Source organism: Amphiura filiformis, chromosome 11 (assembly GCF_039555335.1).
Source record: "Amphiura filiformis chromosome 11, Afil_fr2py, whole genome shotgun sequence".
Lineage (NCBI taxonomy): Eukaryota > Metazoa > Echinodermata > Ophiuroidea > Amphilepidida > Amphiuridae > Amphiura > Amphiura filiformis.
In genome coordinates this window covers 38,613,718-38,634,055 of record NC_092638.1, presented here as the reverse complement: position 1 = coordinate 38,634,055, position 20,338 = coordinate 38,613,718, and the positions used below count along the sequence as shown (strand labels likewise).

The window sequence follows — 20,338 nt, the reverse complement described above, 5'->3', positions numbered from 1 at the left end:
ACTCTCTTATCCATCTTGAGAACTTATTACTTTCCTGATGAAGCATTTTGGTCCCCTCCCAGTCTATGATGTGGTTGTCTTGTGCGACGTGATCTGAAATTGCATACTCTTAAACCATGTTGCTAAAATACACTTAAGAAACCAGATCAAGTGGTATGTTGCCTTTAACAAACATTCTGCACAAAATAATATTGAAAACAAATAAAAGTTGCGTACTTCCAACTTCGCAATAACACACTATACAATTTTGCAATCTTTACACAAATGCCTATCCATTAGAGAATGAATTTGGAGAAAACCTTCTGATAATTATAAACACTCGCTAAGCAGCAAGACCTTCCCTCTAAGCTTTTAATCCGATAAGCTGATTATCTATTTGTTTTCATGAATTGGAAGGCATTCTTTGATGTATTACTGAGCTCAATCATCTGAAATTACTGGAGCGTGAGTCACCCAGGCTGGTGGCTCGGCATAGTATTTTATTAACAGAAGGTTTTCTCCAAATTCATTTCCTATATTAAATGCTTACATAACCAACAATTCAAACAGAAATGATGAAAAAACGAAGTTAGTTAGAACGCATGTTGCTATTTCATTTTACAATCCATACACCCCGTATATGACATGACCTTAATCCTAAACACAGGAAGTGTGAATTTCAAATCCAGTTACCTGAATGGGTGACTTCATTTGAAATCTGCACCCCTGTGTGAGAGGCAATGTCTTTCATGGGGTGTAAGGATTTGAAATGGAATAACTCATTTGATTAATAGAAACAGTGCTTATTGAATTCAGAAATTCGACGCATGTATAATGGAGCAACGTAAGGTAATTATTGAAGGTGTTAAGCTCTTCACAGATTTCCTATTTTGTTCTAGTTTTCCCAGCTGAAAGAGGACACGGTATCTCACCAGAAGATAATGATTAAAAGACATCTCTCCCTAATAAATAATTCTGAAAGAACTTGCAAAGGAAGGTAATTATTGGAAGTGTTAAGATATTTACTGTTTTGGTTCCAGTGTTCCTGAGAGCATGGTATTTCTCTAGAAGACAATGATTCAAAAACCGTCTCTCTAATAAATATTTTAGGCTGAAAGAACTTGCATCAATAACGTGTCCTATATATCGCTTTTTCTTACCACTGTATAACTGATCACTGAATTATGTATAATTTAATTCCAAATTAAGGTAATTTTATCTATTAAGCTTTATTCAACTAGATCTAGACCTTATTTCATATAGAGGTGTTAATCTGACACTAAGATATCCATCGTCGTTTGAATGCATGGAAAGTAAGAGGACACGTAGCGTATTGCTTAAGTCTTTAAACTTTAAACAATCAATCTTTATACATGTTCTACTCATACACTACAAACGCCTCAATGAGGTTTGGAAAAGGTTGGGGAGGTACCGATCGTAAAAAGCAAAAGCGTTCAAAACAATATTGTTCAAGGTTGCCCCGCAGGGTTACAAAGATATATTGTTCCAAAACAATAGCGATCAAGCTTAAACTATAAATTAGCCCCTGATAGAGGGCTGGGCCTGAAGAGCGAGTGAAATTAAGGATTGAAATTAAATTAAAACACGTTAACTTAAGGTTACGCCTTACTTTCTTGCCCTGTGTGTCCTTATATATTGGAACTCCAATAATTGCAAGTCCTCACTATGGACTATCATGGATCGGGCTTGCGACCTTGATGTTTTGGGCCCCCAGCACATAAGGGCATAAAAATGCGTAACCTTAACTATGCGTATCCTTAACTATGCGTAACCTTAAATATGTGCAACCTTAACCTATCTATGCGTAACCTTAACCTAAAAGAAGGGCCGCGCATCGCCCCTTGCGTACGCAATTACTCTCTATTCTATTTCATTGGACTGTATCGTAATAAAGACTGCACAAAAAGTAACGCAGCTGTTTTAAATACGCCTAAAGCTTCAGAACTAATAATTGTTTTAACAATATTTTACCATAGAAAGATGGATGATTTATTTACGCGCATTTTGATACCCTATTCGTCCATTTTCATTCAATATTAACATCACAGCAGTGTTTTTTTAAGACAAAATACCCAAATTTAAAAGTTGCCGCTATCTGTATTGCATACTGCAGTTACTGTTCATTTTCCTATACACAATACACAGTGCTCTCACCATTGAGGTGTGACCTCTACAAACAGTGTATGTAACAGGTAGGCCTATAGGGCATTTCCTAGTTAACGTCACTGTGTGAAAAATGGCCGGTTATTTTTCACACAGTGACGTTAACCAGGGAATGACCTATACCTCTAACATGCACTGTTTGTAGAGGTCACGCGTCAATGGTGAGAGCACTGTGTATTGTGTATAGGAAAATGAACAGTAACTTAGAGATTTTATACTATGAGATGAGACACTCTGTACAAACTGCCTATACCATGCTATACAGCAGTTGAAGACAGGCAATTCGCGAGCGTCGTCGCCGGCCAAGTCTTACTACGATCGTGTAATGAGAAGAGACCATAGAATCCTACATAGAGGTTTGAGAAAGAGACGGTCCGAATTGACCTACCTTGACCTATAATTTATCAGGGAATCACATTTTTGTACCGCTCACAAAACAAACAGTAAAAGTCCGCCCACCGCTGTCAATCATTCTAATGAACAAATAAAACAAGCTCTGGCAATGACGTAATCCTAATTATAAATGAGGAAATCACATTCCCTGATAACACAATGCCGTAGGCCCGACGTTGGCGACTGGTCGGCGAAGTCGGCAAGGGGTCGGGGTCCTGCTGAAGTAGTCGGGCGGACATCGGCCCTACGTCACTAAGTGAACGTCGGCCTGCTGACTTTGGGGCGACGTCGGGTTGAGGTCGGCCCTACATCACTAAGTGAATGTCGGCTCACTGATTTTGGGGCGACGTCGGGTTGAGGTCGGTGAAATTCCGGTGAATGAGTGCCGACCTATAACGTTGTATGGACGTCGGCACGACGTCCACGAGAAGCAAAGATGATAGGGGCCTATATTTATTTATTATTATTATTATTATTATTGTTCTTTAATAATTAATGTTATTATTATATTAGTGTCAGTAGTGTTAATTATTATTATTTTTAATTATTATCGTTGTTGTTTTTCTTGTGAATTGTTCTCTTATTTTTTTTATTGACCTTAAAATTGCGTGTGATAAATACGTGTTGGGCCAATGTTATTAATCCATCCATTGACCAAATTTTTAATTTTTACATGTATATTACTTTATAAAGAAAACAAATCAACAAATTTAGTAAATGTTATCAATATTTACAGTAAATTTGATCAAAATATTGCTTATATTAACTTAAAACACTTCATCAAATATTGAAACCTCGGTAGCTCAATCGGTAGAGCACCAGGTTTATAAACCGAAGGTCCCAGGTTCGAATCCCGGTAGGTCCATTAAGGTAAGTGACTTGTGTAAATTAAGCTAGAAAATTTGTGTTCGTTGTAAAATAGAGAGTAGGTAAGTGTAAGACTCGGTATAAGCAGAGTATACGCTACTAAATAATATTTTTGATTTTTTTTTTCATGATTTTTCGTCTCATTGGGCTAACTTGCCAATCGTTGGATCGACGTTGGATAATGGTTGGTCCAACGTAGTTCCAAGATCGGGCCGACGTTGTTGAAGTCGGGTTAGGGTCGGCACCGGCTTTTAAGCAGTCGGCATTACGTCGGCCGGTGGTCGAACCGAAGTCGGGCCGACCTCGTCGGCAGGACATATACCCAATGAGCAGCCGACATCTGAGCCGACGTTCAGCCACCGTCCATGGCGACCAATACCCGACGTCGGGCCAACCTCTTTGTGTTATCAGGGTTGTACATGTATTGTCTGCTGTACTAGATGTCTTCCAACAAGTGCCGGAGTGTCGCGGTCATGAGTAACTGCAGTATGAGCCATAGGTGAATTTATAACAGCTGAGTTACTTTTTGTGCAGACTTTATATCAGCGATCACATGCAAAGTCGTAAAATAAGTGATCCATAGTTAAAGCCTCCGTGGGCCGTTAAACTACCAATACCAAGGTCATTTAATGGACATAACCACACCTGTTATAGTCATTATACGCATTATATCTCCACCCATCACTTATCGCACAAAAAAGTGCATAGATCTAGCACTCGTTAAAATTGGATTCCTGTAATCATATTCAGGAACACCTCGCACTCAAATTTTAAGTCAATTCCCTAAATAGCGAAGTACATCCCTTAACTGATCTTGATCGATTGTGTCATTGATTAATACAAACGTTCTGCTGGCATTTTATTTGTTATGTTATTTTCCTCTCACAAGTTTTAATTGCAGAATTATTTTAATAAAATTTGATGAATACCTATTATTTGACAAGTTCTAAAGCAATTTTTTCATTCCAAATTTTTGACATCCTAAAAAGTTTTTTAAACAGCTTCTTCACATTTCTAAAGTGTTTTAAAAACATGATTGAAGTGGTAAACTGTGGAGAAATTCACACCTATTGGGGGTATTTGTTAAGCTTATATTCAAACATGTTTTGGCTGTCGGACACTGCTGAAGGACCTTGCCGAATACTATAGCACGAATAAACAAGTTAATATCAGCCTCATAGATGGCCTCATAAACGGACACCTGGTACAAAAATGTGTTGATATGTACAAAAATCAAAATGATAAACAAGTCATAAACATGACGCGCACACCTGGTACAAACATAAAAAAAAACCACAACGCCCATACTAGAATAAGGTGTTTTTACTATACATCGGTATTGTTGTATCAAGCAATATTGAATTCAAAGTTATTCCATATAGATCTATAATACTTCACCGAAGAAAACTGTATCATATGTGAAGATTATAGTGTATGTGGGCACTTTTGATTTTGAAATGTGTCAAATAAAATATGCCATATTGGGATAGTGGATTCCGAGACTATTTATAGGCATGTTTTGACTCGAGTGAATATATATATTATGTGAGGGTCTTAAGGGATCTGGAATGAGCGTTTTGAGCGTTTCGACAGTATTTTTTGTGGGACATGAGATCACATCAGACATATCGAATTGCATTCTGAATACGAAGAAGGTCTTTCTGATATCAAATAATTTTGATTTTTTGAAATTCACGATATAATACAAATTTTATGGCAAATTATTATAATTTGATATTTTTCAAATTTTTGATATATAACAGTCCTCGAAATAAATTTTATAAATCTAATGATATATTAAAGTGTATGTAGCTGGGAGGAAAAGCCGACGATCAATTGAAAATTTTGACCTTTTAAATTGAAGATTTAACTTATTTTTTTTGGTGTTTTGGGGAAAAAAATGCATATCTTCAATACGAAAGGTCAACATTTTCAATTGATCGTCGGCTTTTCATCCCACCTACATACATTTTAAGTATAAATCATCAGATTTATAAAGTTTACTTCAAGTACTGTTTAATAATCAAAAATATCAATTTTTAATGATTTGCCATAAAATGTGTATTACATTGCGAATTTCAAAAAATCAAAATTATTTGATATCAGGACATTCTTCGTATTAAGAATGCAATTCGATATGTCTGATGTGCTCTAATGTCCCACAATAAATACTGTCCAAACGTTCATACCCCTTCCCTTAAGTACATGGACATTTTAAATTGCTGCTTGGTAAACGCAACTCCTCTCTGCCGATACCAGAATATTTTAAAGAGCAAAGCACTTATCCGGCTACCGGTATGCGTATAATATTATGATCATTCTTTTATTGTTGCACTTTTAGTATTCTTCTGAAGAAACGTACATTTTGTCAATCGTTAATGCATGAACTTGTACATGTACCTCGAACATTTTTTGACCACGTTGGCCTCATTTTAATCGACTTCATCTTGTTACTGCTCAAGAGAATTCACACTTCGTTCCTTTGTTACATACACTTTGAAGAAAAAGTTCGCAACCTTTGCAAATGAATGCACGTTTTCAATCTAGCCTGCCATACGGGCGTGTGATAAGCATTGGCATTTTACTATATGTATCACATTGCATTTTCTAGAAGCCCTCTTCCGTAGGGCTTCACGGCGATTCAAGTGTTGACGACAATTCAAAAAAAATTTCAAGAAAGAATTTCTAAAATTAATCTTACTTTAACAAAAGTAGCCTATTTGAAATCTACAACCAGGATCTACAATTAAGCATGATGAATGCAATGACACACTTCTTTGTGACTTATACTAGATCTTGGGAAACCAATATTTAAAACCTAATTGAACGTTTTTCTATTGTTTTGACGCCATTTGGGATGTCGCAATAGTGCCCCACAAATCTGGTCCAGTAATCGCTTATCTACCCCACCCTCGTTTTGGCGTGCAAAAAAATTGCTGGTCCCGCATTTGTCTTGCTAAAACAATGCCCCTCTCCTTTTTAAAATAATTTAGAATTATCACACAACGCCTTAGCTTACCAATATTTGGAATTTTCAATGTTTGGTAAATTTGATCGGATATTTAGTCATAGAATTGCTTTGCATGGACTTGTGTAAACACGTTAAAAACATATAAACGTTCTAAAGTTACCATCATAACCAGGGACACTGTCCCGTAACACGATTAGAATCGTTTTTAAGTGAATAACATAGGAACGTCTCGCCTGATTGTTTCTCAGATATGAGGACTGCATCTTGAATGACCGTGTGTCCTCCAAATATTTTAAGAGAATCGAACAATTTTAAGGTACACTGCAACGTAAATCTTTAATTTCTATTATAATCTATGCTTTAATTTAAAACCACTTTCATAAAAATCCATAGTTTATTAAATCATAGAAAAGTAAACTTAATACGAAGGTTTTCAATTGCGATTTTCTAGAAATGCGTGTGTTTTGAAATGTGATTCGTCCGACGAATCAAAACTAGATTCGTCCAGTTCCGTCCGGGTTCTATTGTTCTAAACAATGGATACCGGATGGAGCCGGCGATCCAACGTCAGTCGAGTTTTGATTTCATCCCCTAATAAATATCTCAAAATTCAATGATGTTATGTGGAAAACATACCTTCGTTAGATGCCAAAATCTCATTTCATGCAATTTGAATGGGATTTAGGGAGGAAGGATGCTGCCTACGGCAAGTTGGTTTCTCACCCAAAAAACTGGTTAATACGAAACGTGTTCACCCAGAAACTTGGTTTCTCGCTCGAAAACTAGTTTTATAGAAGATAGAAACCGGGTCTATTAATCAAGAAACCGAATTGGAAAGCATAGTTTTTGAACACCTATTTTCTAACTCGGTTTCTCGGCTACTGAGCCAACAATAGGATCACACCTTTAAGGGTAGACTAGGTATTGTTGGTCGAAGCAGCCCAAAAAGTGATTCTCATTATCTAAATCAATATATTATTGAAAAATAACACTTTGATATTTTGCAAAAGTTCATTCTACAAATCATATACTTTGAAAACTTGCTTGATTTATTGTTGCTGATAAGTTATGCACGTTTTACAAAAGTGTTGTTCTTTAAGCCCTCTTTACAACATACCTCAAGAAGCACAGGATCTACAAAAGTATATCTGTGATATTTGAATTCTTCTACACACTATAAAATGATTAAATTCATTTTTGCCAAAGCTCACTACCATTCGCAAGATGCTATAAACTACCAAATTGCAACAGTTTAAAATAGCTGGTAACCTTAAAACGATCCCATTAAAAGAAATATTAATACCAGCAATATTACATACAGGTGCTAGGTGTGGGTTGGTATTATTAAAATGAAAAACGAACGCTTATTTATTATTAATTTATTTTGCAAATTCCGGATTAAGTTGCATAATATGCCTATAGGCTTGTGTTGCCCAGTGCATCTGCATTAATAGTGTTAATGTTCTATGCGGCCCTACTACATGGCAAAGTGTGTATTTTCTAGTTACGTCACTGAACAATTTACTTCCTTTTGGCATAGTTGAGGTTGCCTTTTCTATTTGACTCGCGCGTGGAATATAATGGTTGTAACTGTCAGTGTCCGCGCCACTACCACACTAGGTTTATGTGGTAAGCGACGAAGTCCACACAGAATTGTGTATACTGTTACATGTTGATATGGATCACATCACAGATATTCCACTCTGTCAGAAGTAGAGCGTAAATGCCATCTGGTGGGAGTTACTGTCTTTTGACATAGGTTGGTTAACTATATGACAAATACTTTGACAAGAGAAAGTATCTTTATATTATTACCAGATACACCCTTCTTGGATATTAGAGACGCGTGATATAGCGAACTGTAATGACAGAATTACATTCATATCGAGAAGGTAAAATTTTAACAAAATTCTCACGACTTGCATAATATTCGTTGTGAAAATTCAATAACAAATTTAAGAATCAGACAAAGGATCCGGTTTATTAACTAAACACCCTCATCTGTTTAACCCAATATTGTTACAATACAATTGTATAATGGAACAGATATATGGGCTATTCTATTTGATATCCAAACTCCCCATTGGAAGATTAAACTAAAGTGTTCCACAGAGTAAGTATAGAATTCAAAAAGAATAGACAATTGGGTAAATTTGAACACTTGTTGAAAATTATAAAACCCAATTTACAAGGGGATTATGGGTTTCAAAACAATTCTGTAGCCAATTCCATTTACAAAACATCCTCCCTCTGTGCAAGCTTTTCTTCAATCTTCCACAGGGGTATGGACGGCATCAAATAGAATAGACCAATGTGCTATATTATAAACCAGTATGGGGAATTAAATTTCGGTGCCGTTATTATTAATACTACTGCCATTGGGTATTAATTTCAATCATATATGGTTGATATACACGTCATTGACAGCTATTGACTGTAGTTTAATGTCTGAAGGTGAAAAAGTCAATTAGTCTATGTGCGTAACAAGTATGTATAAATTGTTGTACTAATGTAAATGTTTAGATTCTTGTCAGATCGTGCTATAATTATGTTTGTTTTAGTTTATTTGTTGCTGTGTTAGTTTTCGAGGCTGCTGTTGTCGCTGGTGTGTACATACGTGTACCCTGGACCTCAAGAACAAAAGATCGTTCGATTACTTCGAGAGCTCAGAGTAACACGGTCTTATCTTCATTGGCTCCCATGTGCTATGTTATTTATTGCATACACAATATTACACATGCAGGGGGCAGTGGTTGTACCTAGCCGTCGACTTGTAAACATCTCAACAAAAAGTAATTACCACCCACCCCCCTTAAATAAAATGACCATTATTCAAAAATGGCTATTGTATTACAAATCTGTAAAATGCATTGGAAGCCGAATTTATTTCTGCGCAATTGATACGATAGCCCAGAAAACAATAAAACACCGGTCAATCTAATGTGGTGACGTCCAGATTTGAAAGTTGCACTTACAACAATACAAAAACACTCAGATATCATTACACAGATTTCCTTTTAGTATCCTGAATACAAATCAATAGATTTAACTGCAACTTCCAAACCTTGGGTTACATTGATTTAAATATACACTGCGACGTCAATATTTAGACAATAATTGCTACAAATGAAGTGTCAAAATGCACGGAAATAAACTCTGCTTCGAACGCATTTTACAGATTTGTAAATGGCCATTATTTAAGAGGGTGGAGGGGGGGGTAATTACAATTTTGAGATGTTTATTATCAAGTATGAGGGTGTGGGTGTGTGTAATGAATGTGGGGATGCGGGTGGGGGTTGTGTGGGTATGCAGCGTTCGAAATAAGTCCTATCGCAGTGCAATTTGCAGCCCAAAATTTGCCTGTTGCGATACTACTTTTAAAATGTGGTGCAAAATTACGATACCGCATTATACTGATTGTATATGTGTTGATTGTCTGAGACTGCACTTCAAATGGTTCTGCGTCAGATTAAATTGCAGCAGCACCTCAACTTTCACTATGGGGTGCAAAAGTGCACCCAAGGTTAAAAAAAAAAACAATTCGAAGACTGTGGGTGTGAGTGTTAATATAGATGAAATTAAAAGATATTCATTATTCCCCTTTGTTATGACAATATGCATAACAGTAATACTCTATAGTTGAGGAAAACAAAATAGACAACCATAAATCTTACTACAAAAAAAAAGATTTTCCCAAATAATCAAAACCGCAAGTTGTAGCACAATAGGTCTATTATAAATCACAAAATACAACAGCACAACAAAGACATATAACTGCCTAGAAATTGTTCTTATGACTTTTAGTCAGGGGGTAACTCAATTTTTATTTACAAATTTTATGTATTGTTTTTGACTAGAAGAAAATAAATATCGAAAATGTTTTTTCGCTGATGGTGCGTATCATAATGTCGGCCATTTTTTTTCGTATGATTTGGACCTTTTGTTTTGAAGTGGCAGTCAGATCAACGGGGCTTGCCTAATTTCATCTGGTAAAATTCTATACATGAACCAATGCAATTCAAGAGGTCTTGATCATAAGTATAGGGCAAAGTCACGGGCAAAGTGGACCAAGTTGGACCTAAATCATGCCAATGTTTGGCTGCAGATGCTTAACCGGGATGAGATACAATTAATTGTGCTGGGTAAGTATTCTGCTTTCGAATGATATTATGCGTTAGATAAAAAAAAAGAGCCATTATATTTTTAATATCTTTTGGATTGATACACTTTTAGAAATGTACGTGTACTTACCAAGTGTTTTAGCCGTTTTAGCTTCTGCTTGCCGACGCTTATATGCTCGTTCTTTTTTAATCCTGGAAGGGCATATCAAGGCAACCAACTTAGCTTTCCTTCGACCCTGAGATTCATCCTCCTTCTCATAAAATGATTCCTTTCTTTGCCCTGGTTCCTTTGCACCACTTGCCTGGCTGGATTTTCTTTGCAATGACTGCCTTTCTCCTTTCGGTGAAGCTTGAGCCGATCCTGGCTTAGCAGCTGCATTGATACATTGGTAAGACGAAAGTCTTCTAAATCGCGCTCCTTTCTTAGATAATCTAAAGATCTGGATATATACAACAGTCATCACTATTAAAGGAATGTAAAATGAACCACAAGAGGAATAAATCACGTAAAAAATATCGACATCATAATCACAATGATCCTCTATTTCCCGATTTCGTTTTGGCCAACCAAAGAGTGGTGGGCAGGCAATAATGAAAGATAAAGCCCAAACGCAGGCTATCATGACACAGGCACGTCGGCAGGTTTGTTTTGTAGCATATTTTAGGGGAGAAGTTATGGACCAGTAGCGATTTAACCCAATTGTGCATAGGTGTAAAATAGATGACGTGCAACAGGCTACATCGGTGAATATAAACATGTCGCAAGCAGTGTAACTAAATTGCCATCGTCCCGATATTTCAATAGTCAAACAAAATGGTAACACAAACAAAGCAATGGATAAATCCGCTATAGCGAGTGAAGCGAAGAAAAAGTTTTCAAAAGTTCGAAGTCTTCTCTCTAAAACCACCGCTAGAACTACGAGTGAGTTTCCCAAGGCAATTAAACATATCATAAGGCCTAGAAGTATCCCTACTGTAACTTGGGGTCTGTAATAAGATGTATCATCATCACTATCTTCTTCTTCTCCGGATGCAGGAGGTGTACTTGGATTGGTGATATATTGTACCACAGTTTCATACCCAGTCTCAAAACTTTCAGATGTATATGAGATGTAATCTCGAGAAATGATAGTTGTGGCCGTAATGCCACCAGAGTCTGGTGCTACAACAGGTCTGTCTGTCATTGTTATTGTTTTCAGTTCTGTTGATGATAATGATTGCGATCAACAGACTTTGCTTTCGACGATAACTTTGAATAATTCAGCTGCTTCTAGTCGGTTTCCTGCACATACACACTTATTATAGCTCCAATAGTGAATAAGTTTCCATTATCTAGTCAATATATAAAATAATCACATTATTGAATGTCTCCTCAAGTTTCACAGACCGAAGTAAACATTTGTTGTACTAAACACGTTTTAAGATCACTCAACAAGGATTGTTTCCACTAGAAAGTGTCCGCGCCACTACCCACGCCAGGTTTATGTGGTAAGCGACGAAGTCAACACAGAATTGTGTATACTGTTACATGTTGATATGGATCACATCACAGATATTCCACCCTGTCAGAAGTAGAGCGTAAATGCCATCTGGTGGGAGTTACAAGTAACTGATTCACGGTGTAATTAGTGTTACTTGCCAAATGCAAGTCAAGTGAGGGCGCAATGAATATCATGCGCAAGACACCTCATATCGTCTGGCAGCTATGGCACGATTTAGGGTGTAATTTCTGTGTGAGGATTTTGTGCCGCACTCACATTACCGCCCTCTACAGTCTCTCCACATTGTTATGTATTCTATTATTTTGTGATTGGATTTCTTTTGTTTTATATTGTTTTGTGAGGCGATCATTTGCAGGAGAGATAAAAAAACCACTATTTTATGTTTTCTATTATTTTGTGATTGGATTTCTTTTGTTTTATATTGTTTTGTGAGGCGATCATTTGCAGGAGAGATAAAAAACACTGTTTTATGTTTTCTATTATTTTGTGATTGGATTTCGTTTGTTTTATATTGTTTTGTGATGCGATCATTTGCAGGAGAGATAAAAAAACCACTATGTTATGTTTTCTATTATTTTGTGATTGGATTTCTTTTGTTTTATATTGTTTTGTGATACGAGTACTTGCAGGAGAGATAAAAATAACAATATGTTATGTTTTGTATTATTTTGTGATTGGATTTCTTTTGTTTTATATTGTTTTGTGAGGCGGTCACTTGCAGGGGAGTTAAAAAAACACTATGTTGTTTTGTATATTTTGTTATTGGATTTCATTTGTTTTATTACCGCCCTCTACAGTCTCTCCACATTGTTATGTATTCTATTATTTTGTGATTGGATTTCTTTTGTTTTATATTGTTTTGTGAGGCGATCATTTGCAGGAGATATAAAAAAAACCACTATTTTATGTTTTCTATTATTTTGTGATTGGATTTCTTTTGTTTTATATTGTTTTGTGAGGCGATCATTTGCAGGAGAGATAAAAAAACACTGTTTTATGTTTTCTATTATTTTATGATTGGATTTCGTTTGTTTTATATTGTTTTGTGATGCGATCATTTGCAGGAGAGATACAAAAAACCACTATGTTATGTTTTCTATTATTTTGTGATTGGATTTCTTTTGTTTTATATTGTTTTGTGAGGCGAGTACTTGCAGGAGAGATAAAAATAACAATATGTTATGTTTTGTATTATTTTGTGATTGGATTTCTTTTGTTTTATATTGTTTTGTGAGGCGGTCACTTGCAGGGGAGTTAAAAAACACTATGTTGTTTTGTATATTTTGTTATTGGATTTCATTTGTTTTATATTGTTTTGTGATGCGATCATTTGCAGGAGAGATAAAAAAAACCCCACTATTTTATGTTTTCTATTATTTTGTGATTGGATTTCTTTTGTTTTATATTGTTTTGTGAGGCGATCATTTGCAGGAGAGGTAAAAAACACTATGCTATTTTTTTTGTATTATTTTGTGATTGGATTTCTTTTGTTTTATATTGTTTTGTGAGGCGATAATTTGCAGAATAGGTTAAAAACCACTATGTTATGTTTTGTATTATTTTGTGATTACAAAAAAAACATAACATAGTGGTTTTTTATCTCTACTGCAAATGATCGCCTCACAAAAAAAAATAATATAAAAGAAAAATAATCAGATCATTTGAAGGAGAGACAAAAACACTATGTTATGTTTTTTATTATTTTGTGATTGGATTTCTTTTGTTTTATATTGTTTTGTGATGCGATCATTTGCAGAAGAGATAAAAAAACCATTCTGTTATGTTTTCTATTATTTTGTGATTGGATTTCTTTTGTTTTATATTGTCTTGTGATGCGATCATTTGCAGGAGAGTTAAAAAAACCCGCTATGCTATGTTTTTTATTATTTTGTGATTGGTTTGTTTTTGTTTTATATTGTTTTGTGATGCGATCATTTGCAAGAGAGATAAAAAAAACAACAACTATGTTATGTTTTGTATTATTTTGTGATTGGATTTCTTTTGTTTTATATTGTTTTGTGAGGCGATCATTTGCAGGAGAGATAAAAACACTATTTTATGTTTTCTATTATTTTGTGATTGGATTTCTTTTTGATTCATATGGTTTTGTGATGCGATCATTTGCAGGAGAGATACAAAAAACCACTATGTTATGTTTTCTATTATTTTGTGATTGGATTTCTTTTGTTTTATATTGTTTTGTGAGGCGATCATTTGCAGGAGAGGTAAAAAACACTATGCTATTTTTTGTATTATTTTGTGATTGGATTTCTTTTGTTTTATATTGTTTTGTGAGGCGATAATTTGCAGAATAGGTTAAAAACCACTATGTTATGTTTTGTATTATTTTGTGATTACAAAAAAAACATAACATAGTGGTTTTTTTTATCTCTACTGCAAATGATCACCTCACAAAACAATTAAAAGAAAAGAAATTCGATCATTTGCAGGAGAGACAAAAAACACTATGTTATGTTTTTTATTATTTTGTGATTGGATTTCTTTTGTTTTATATTGTTTTGTGATGCGATCATTTGCAGAAGAGATCAAAAACCATTCTGTTATGTTTTCTATTATTTTGTGATTGGATTTCTTTTGTTTTATATTGTTTTGTGATGCGATCATTTGCAGGAGAGATAAAAAAAACCGCTATGCTATGTTTTTTATTATTTTGTGATTGGTTTGTTTTTGTTTTATATTGTTTTGTGATGCGATCATTTGCAAGAGAGATAAAAAAAAAACTATGTTATGTTTTGTATTATTTTGTGATTGGATTTCTTTTGTTTTATATTGTTTTGTGAGGCGATCATTTGCAGGAGAGATAAAAAACACTATTTTATGTTTTCTATTATTTTGTGATTGGATTTCTTTTGTTTCATATGGTTTTGTGATGCGATCATTTGCAGGAGAGATACAAAAAACCACTATGTTATGTTTTCTATTATTTTGTGATTGGATTTCTTTTGTTTTATATTGTTTTGTGAGGCGATCATTTGCAAGAGAGATAAAAAAACCCACTATGTTATGTTGTGTATTATTTGTGATTGGATTTCTTTTGTTTTATATTGTTTTGTGAGTCGATCACTAATTTTTAGGAAAGAGTAAATAACCGCTATTTGCTTTTTTTTCTAATATTTTGTGAGTGGATATCTTTAGATTTATATTGTTTTGTGAGGCGATCGTTTTTAGGAAAGAATAAAATCTTAATTTTATGTTTTCTTTTATTTTGTGAATAGTTTTCTTTGTTTTATATTGTTTTGTGAGGCGGTCAATTTTATGAGAGAGAAACAAAATCTAAATGTTATGTTTTCTATTATTTTGTGAGTGGCTATCTTTTGTTTTATATTGTTTTGTGAGGCGATCGTTTTTAGGAAAGAGAAAAAAATCTTAATATTTTGCGAGTGGTCTATGTATTTAGGTTGGGCATTAAAACCTTTTTGCTTATCGAAACTGGACTATATTTCCCTTTTGGAGTATTTGTTATGATTTATAATACTGGTTACAATGTCGCAACCATTTCCGACGTTGCATAATTACATTGATGTATTTAATATATTTTCTACTTTTTTATTGATTGTTTTGTGAGGCAACAGTCTTTTAGTTCTATAGAAATGTGAGGCTGTAGAAGAAAAAAAAGATCCGATTTTTTTTACACCCTAAATCGTGCCGTATCTATCGTCTGGATATGAAAACGCTATATACGTACAGTAATGATTCCAAAATAGAGGATCATGCAAGGTTTTTGTATTATCTTATAATTATCGACACCAACTTAAAGTTTGTAAACACTGTTATTCCTTTATGGCCAAATTGAAACTGCGACCATATAGCGAGTACTATTCCCTATCGTCCAGGTGAATACAGCATTTTCTAATATTTTCATAACCAATTATCAAAAATAACATAAAATATTTAAATTTTAAACTGACTCTTCGCCTACTCAACATTTTGATTGCTTGGACTTGCGCCAAGTCTTAAAATTTTCTAAGATTTTCTCTTACTACAATTTGCAAGAAAATGTGCAAAATTGTACGTTTTTGGTCCATTTCCCCTCAAATTGCAACAATATTAAAACTTAACTTTTATTACCAGTTAGAGCTAACTAAAGGATACGGATTTTAAATAAAAGCTTAAAAGCTATTATTAGATACTATTTTTAATTCCATATATTAGAGCTGTAGTTTTCTGAAATCAGGAGTAGTCCTGAATGATCATACTGACGGACTCTTGTCGCAGGACACAAAACAACAAACTGTTGCCATGCCTTTAAATACTTGTCGAGCTGGAATAAAGTATACTTCCATATAGAGGGTATGCAATACGACGTCACTCATGAAAGAGTCATCCTCATTTATATAAATAAAATTCTGTCCTCCATAAGGCCTCGTATCCATAGGCTGTTCCCTTGTGGCGTGTGCCCTTGTTCCGTGTTTACTTTTTCCCATGCGACCTGCCACACAGACAACCTATGGATACGGCCACTAAGCAAAACAAAAGGTTCGTTGTCTGTGTGGCAGGTCAAATGGGAAAAAGTAAACACGGAACAAGGGCACACGCCACTAGGGAACAGCCTATGGATACGAGGCCTAAGGTACCACGGGACAATTCGCATAATTTACAATAAAACAGGTGATATGTATGAATGGTTGTGGGATCGATCAAGAGACCTGTCCCTCTCTCAAAAGCTATCTTAACAGTCAGCCACCTGGACAACCGATTCTTTAGAAATGCTTAGTCGCGCTAAAAGTCGATCGATACATGTTAAAATCAGCACAATTCAGAGATACACCTTTTGCTATGAAATTAATTTTCTCGGTCAAATATAAAGCAATATTTTTTTTCTTCAGTTAAAAACTTGGTGCTTGGATATACATTTTTTTCAAAAATCCTGGTGTTAAAATTAAGCATCAAATTGTGTCTTTTAGTGTGATATTTTTGATTTTTATAGGCCTTGAGTTCGCCCGCGAGCTTTTTACGGAATTGATTTTTAGCGTCTCAAACTAATATAGTTTGCTAAAGAAAGATATTTCCCACCTCTGTAAGGCACATCGTGTGGGTCTATATATTATAGTTTTGTCAGAATTTCCGTTTTTATTTTACCCTTTTCCCTTCATGCTCCGAAAATGTCAAACTCAGTACTTTTATCTCGCGAGCAACCAGCAGAAAAAGTCGATATTTTCATTGAAAATCAAATATTGCCCGACCAGCGATTTAGTAGCCCAAATCCCCAATTGGGTTTTCTGGTAAATGAGGTGAATTTTAAAAATTTGCTCCCGTGATAGCCTGCAATTTCAATTTATATGGATTCCATGATTATGAAAACCATTTTGTCTGTCTGTTTGTTTGTTTACCTAGGTTAGTCCGTATTAAGAGACGCACGCTTGAGGTCCATGGGAAAATCCACGGTCCAAACCTAGAAAAATTAGCGTGTTATTATACGGGATTTTAATCTTCTGTCTATCTCCAGGTGAATTTTGTATGACCTACCCCCGCCCCCATCGCGGGTTGCCATTTCATTACACCCTTCAGACTTGTGTTCGGCTTTGTTTTTAATTTGACATGTAGCGTATACCTAAATGTATAGCTATGCTATATATTATTATGTAATATCATGTACATGTAGGCCTATGGGGTGGGGTGGGTGCAGAGGTGTGTGCGGTGGGTAGTGGGGGTGTTTGTAGGGAAACTTTGGGGTGGTACTCAACACACTTTAACCATGACTTCCAATGCAAGGCTTATTGTTGCCACAAATGTTTTTTTTTCCTTAAGGTTATTTAATAGGTTTTTATAAACTTCCATGGTATTGTTTTGGCTGCTTCATTAGGGCCTATGACTTTCGGTGGGTTTCCAAAAGCAGTTTCAAACAAACACAAACAAAAGGCACCATACCCAGTCACCTTCGTGACAATTGAAACACTACGTCAAGTCCCCCGTCAAGTATTAACATCCAAGTTATTCTGTTTTTAGGCAAGCAATTTTGAATAATTGCTTGAACAGGTTTTTGTTTAAAAACAAAAAACCTGTTTAAGTTAACAATGATAATGAATGGTTCTTATAAGGCACAATCTCTGATGAGGAACTCACTAAAGCGCGTAAAGCACGAAATTTACAAACAAACATAAAAACAATCAATTTATAAAGATTGGTTTTAAGCTGGCGTTTAAATAACGAAAGTCTGGGGGCGTTATGAAGGAAAGAAAGGGAAAAAAGAGGAAAAAGGAGGGAGAAAGAAGAAAAAGAGAGAGAGAGAGGGAGAGAGAGGAGAAGAGGGGCAGAGATGGAGAATCCATACGATATGCAATACCATACGATTATATTCAATAAGCCTGGCAAAATTGTCTATTTGGGTCCCCGCCCCTCCCCCAAGTGCAGGGAAATTTGGTGGATTTGGGCCCCCGCCCCATACAGGCTTGCCCCCCTTGGAAAAAATCCCAGCTACGCCGCTGTGATCAGTAGGAGCGCTATTAGGCCTGGGAATTTCGTTGCTATATTGAAGTTCTGGCAACACTGTAGCCATGCCGGTATTCCTATTAAACCCAGGGATATCGATCCACAATGCTAGTATTAGCCTCAGATTTCACGCGTTGATTTTGAAAATTTTTCAGGCGGGAGTAAAAATGGTGAAATCAAAACGGAAATTCTGACAAAACTATGATATATCGCTCACAGTGATGTGCGTTAGAAAGTTGGGAAAAATCCTTCATTAGCGAACTATATTACTTTGAAAAGCTAAAAGGTTGATCCAAAAAAAGGCTCGCGGGCAGAGTTTAAGCCTATCAAAATCGAAAATCTTACACGAAATGACTGACTTTCACGCCTAAGTTTAACACTAGGATTTGAAAAAAAAATACAGTATCAAGCACTACAATTTGACCTGACATTACTGAAAAAATGAAAATGATTGCTTTTCATTTGGCCGAGAAAATTAATTTTACATTGAAAAGGTGTTACTCAAAATTTAGCTCATTTCAACACCAAATTTTATCGTTTGTATTGCCTCATTAAATGACTGAGTGAGCCTTGCATAACAAAAGAATCGGTTGTCCAGGTTGCTAACTGTTAAAACTGTCCTCCAACATGACTGCCATTTCAATTGTTATATGTTTCGGTTGGTTTATCGAATATACTCTATAGTGCATTTCTGTCGCTTAGTCCTTATTCATAAGCTCTACCGTTGGAACTGCGAAGTAGTTCCCCAAGTAGTTCGAATGGAAATTGTTGTTCAGATGAAACCAGGAAAACACTAACATGATGGCGCCCGCACTGTTAAAGATAGCTTGCATACACTGAATGTGAGGGCTCAGAACATGTTGATGGCCAATGGTTTGTCGTAAGCTGGTGGCGACATTATTGTTAAAAAAAGAATTCTAATTTCCATTCAAATAAAGCTACTGCAGATGTTGCTGATATATTTATCACTCAACCATATTTATATTTAGTGGTGAAAAATTTAAATTAATTTGGCACTCTCTGTGTAGAATTTGCCATCAAAACCCCAGTCATCATGGTCATAGAGAAAGTAAGCTGTATTTGGATTTTGTTTGCTGATATATTTATCACTCAACCATATTTATATTTAGTGGTGAAAATTTTAAATTAATTTGGCACTCTCTGTGTAGAATTTGCCCATCAAAACCCCAGTCACCATGGTCATAGAGAAAGTAAGCTGTATTTGGATTTTGTTTGTTAGCTCATTCAATGATTCAAGGAGTTACCCTTGCTTTAAAAATCATGAAGAACTTCAAACCTACATTCACTCACTACTTACGTACTATAAACATATTTTGCATTAAAAGGACATTACGTGTTGAGGTATATATATCTTTGTACGCCTATGTGCGTCGTTGTACAGGGGGGTGAGTCAAAACAAGTGCAATAGTGCAAATAATCGATATTTATGTAAGAACCAAGTCGAACTTTCCCATTGTTGAAAATGTTTATAAATGCCACACTCGATAGTCACCTTCTGTGAAAAAATGAAGTGAATCGCAACTGCCGTTTAATTTTTATGGGTCCTTTTGCTGCGATACCCAACTTTATTATTTGTCCACGTATTTGTACCATGTATTTTCAATGAGAGCACACAATGCACGATAAAGGCACCAGCTCTGAAACTGACTTAAATAAGGTTGAATTTTGCGTTATTTTAATTTTTTTCTGTTGAAACGATCTTTCTAACATTACTTTAAGTTCTTCATACCTCACTCGACTCCAACTCCAGTTTTTTTAAATCCCAATATGTCCAACTTCCTGGATATTTTCTAATTCACTCCACTTCAATTTGCGCGCATTTCATGTTGACATTTGACAAACCCGCCTTC

At 35.3% G+C, this 20,338-nt stretch overlaps 1 protein-coding gene across 1 annotated transcript in view; it reads right to left on the bottom strand.

The window, feature by feature from the left end:
- The window catches only part of LOC140164819 (5-hydroxytryptamine receptor 1A-like), a 270,443-nt gene extending 258,376 nt beyond the window's left edge, over positions 1–12,067 (bottom strand). The window contains exon 1 of the mRNA XM_072188194.1: positions 10,646–12,067. Within this exon, the coding sequence (XP_072044295.1) occupies positions 10,646–11,699 (1,054 nt within the window). The 5' untranslated portion in view covers positions 11,700–12,067. The remainder of the gene's footprint in view (positions 1–10,645) is intronic.
- Between the last annotated feature and the right edge of the window lie 8,271 nt (positions 12,068–20,338).